General features: G+C 44.8%; 1 protein-coding gene across 1 annotated transcript in view; it reads left to right on the top strand.

Moving 5' to 3' along the window:
• Window positions 1–2,782, top strand: part of ASXL2 (ASXL transcriptional regulator 2) — a 138,177-nt gene continuing 135,395 nt past the window's right edge. The window contains exon 1 of the mRNA XM_007108431.4: window positions 1–379. Coding sequence (XP_007108493.1) covers window positions 323–379 — 57 coding nt within the window. The 5' untranslated portion in view covers window positions 1–322. The remainder of the gene's footprint in view (window positions 380–2,782) is intronic.

Here is a 2,782-nt window from a genome sequence, read left to right as displayed (position 1 = left end):
GCGCTCGTTCGCGCGGCCGGCGGCGTACAGTAGTGACGGCCGCGCGGGAGCGGTCACATGACCGTAGCGGCTGCCTGTACAGTAAGGACCCAATATGGCAGCGGCGGTAGCAGTGGTAACGGCCGCAGGAGGACCGGCCGCCCCATAGACCGCCCCCCGCGCACCACCCCTGCCGCTTCCTCTGCTTGGGTGCTCCTCCGGCCTGACTTCCCCTTTCTCCCATCTTTCCCGGCACCGCGGGAAAAACAGCGCAGGGCAGAGCAGGCAGGGAGGGCGGCCGCAGCCCGGACACGGGAGCCTCCCAGTCAGTTCAAGACCCGACATGAGGGAAAAGGGCCGTAGGAAGAAGGGCAGGACCTGGGCGGAGGCCGCCAAGACGGTAAGGAGGAGGGAGCGGACGGGAAGGCCGGGAGGATTTCGTTCCCTCGCCGCTCGCCGGTTGCAGGAGAAGGGAGGTCAGTGGCCCTGCGACCCTGCTGAGGGGGCATAAAACCGCGCGGCGAGGGCGGAGGTTAGTGTCGGGTTTGTGGTCCCCGTGGGAATGGAGGCGCCCGGCGGAAGAGGGTCGCCGCGGGGCTGTGGCTTCTCCCTGCGTCTGCGACGAGTCCTCTTGGTGTTTTGAAGCTGCTTCTCGGGGTCACGACGCTCTCGCCCCCACTCTGTGGTAGCCCCCGCCCCGGCATGGGGAAGTCTCTTGGGCTTGCACAGTAACCGGTTCTTCTCCCTTGTGTGGCTGAAGAGCCCCCATTGGATGCTGATAGGAGAAGGCTTGTGCGTGTACCCAGCCCCGGAAAGAAGAGGGGAGCGCTGGAGCTGGGTAGAATTGACCCGCTATAGCGGACACGCCGCCTGACCCCGGGCCCCTTGCCTGTCTGGGCTCCCGGATCAGGCCGGAGGTCACGAGGCTCTTGTTTTACGTTTGTTGTTTGAGCTGAAAGTGCAGGAGGTGTTTAGAAACGAAGTAACAGGTGGGACTTGTAGAATTTTTTTTTTCTGTTTCCGTAGAGACCTACTCTGAACAAGGCAGCAATGCATGGTGGGACCTGTAGTTTACCCGGCCTTGACTTTTCCGTAGCTAAAGTGATGGTGGCCTCACGAAGTTCTAATTAGTGGATAAAACCATCTTTTTTTTTCCTTCTAAATTTATTATAACGAAATTTAGAAGTAGGTTTAAAAAAATAGAGTACTGAAGATGAATGAGAAGTTACGTTTTATGAAAAAGTTAAAAGCGTCCACTATGTGGAAATGAAAGGCTTGGAAAAGTAAGGTTTATTCCATCTTTGAGGGTGCAGCAGAAAAGTAATGGGATATAAAACAGCATTTTAGTGTTGGGAAGTGAGAAGGACTGGAGGCATTATTTTTAATGGTGAATCATGTCAGTAATACTTATACAACATGGAGAGCCCTTCTAAATGAACCTTTATTATGTGTTGTGTTTTATTTTTTAAAGTGGAGTTTTCTGAATATAAAAGTAATAAATGTTCACTGTGGGAAAATTTGTGGAAAATTATAGAATTTTAGTATAAAGAAGGAAATAAATCATGTATTTCACTCCTCAGAGCTCTGTTAACATTTGGTATATTACCGTCCAGTCTTTTTTATTTATTTCCCCCAATCTGGGTCCTATTGTTTACTCAATCTTACACATTTGTTTTGTAAACCTTGTGCATTTGTTTTGTAAATGTTTTGTGTTAGGGGGTTGATGAGTCTTCAACTTGTATGTGTTTTAGTTGGAACTGTGAAAAAAAAGTTAGTGAATAAATAGAAGCACATTTTATTTGTTGAGTGTTTTCACTTAACAATATATCTTCATAATTGTGGCTGCTGGTCGTTTCTCTCTAAAGAAAAAACTCTAGAAATAGTTTTTTTGGGTGGTGGGGAAATTGGTCCTTCACAAAAGACTATTTTACTTTGTTCTACTTGATCAGTACTACCTCAGGACCTCTTTTATTTAAGGAAAGATGGTAAATTTTATTTATACGTAAGCAGATCCCAACTCTAATTATGTTAATTAATTTTAAGTCTCTAGAATGTCATGAGTACTTTTTGAATTATCTCTTTGGATAAAATAGTCATTGGGAGATTGTGACAGGAAAAATTTGCATCTACTGTTTAGATTTTCCTATAATAAATTAGTATATTTGCTCATTTATAATAAACATTTCAAGCCTTAACTAGTTATGTGAAGGTACTTAAAAGATGTAAAGACTAGTTTAATCAATAGAGGTCTGAGTTCTGAAGGGATTAGTATATTAGTGGCTTGGTATTTTTATTTGATTCTGGCAAATGTATAAGACTTCAGTCTAAATAAAAATGAATTTTAGAAAGAGAATGGTGACACTAAAACTTTTTTTCTTTTTTCTAGTAGCCAAAATCTAGAAAACACTCTACTCTTTTTTTTCTTTTTCTTTTTTAAACATCTTTATTGGAGTATAACTGCTTTACCATGTTGCGTTAATTTCTGCTGTATAACAAAGTGAATTAGCTATATGTATACATATATCCGCATATCCCCTCCCTCTTGCACCTCCCTCCCACTCTCTCTATCCCACCCCTCTAGGAGGTCACAAAGCACCGAGCTGATCTCCCTGTGCTAGGCAGCTGCTTCCCACTAGCTATCTATTTTACATTTGGTAGTGTATATCTGTCAATGCTACTCTCACTTCGTCCCAGCTTACCCTTTCCCCCTCCCCGTGTCCTCAAGTCCATTCTCTACGTCTGAGTCTTTATTCTTGTCCTGCCCCTAGGTTCATCAGAACCACTTTTTTTTTTTTTTAGTTTC

Source organism: Physeter macrocephalus, chromosome 12, assembly GCF_002837175.3.
Source record: "Physeter macrocephalus isolate SW-GA chromosome 12, ASM283717v5, whole genome shotgun sequence".
Lineage (NCBI taxonomy): Eukaryota > Metazoa > Chordata > Mammalia > Artiodactyla > Physeteridae > Physeter > Physeter macrocephalus.
The sequence above is the reverse complement of the archived record's forward strand: the minus strand, read 5'-3'. Positions and strand labels throughout refer to the sequence as shown.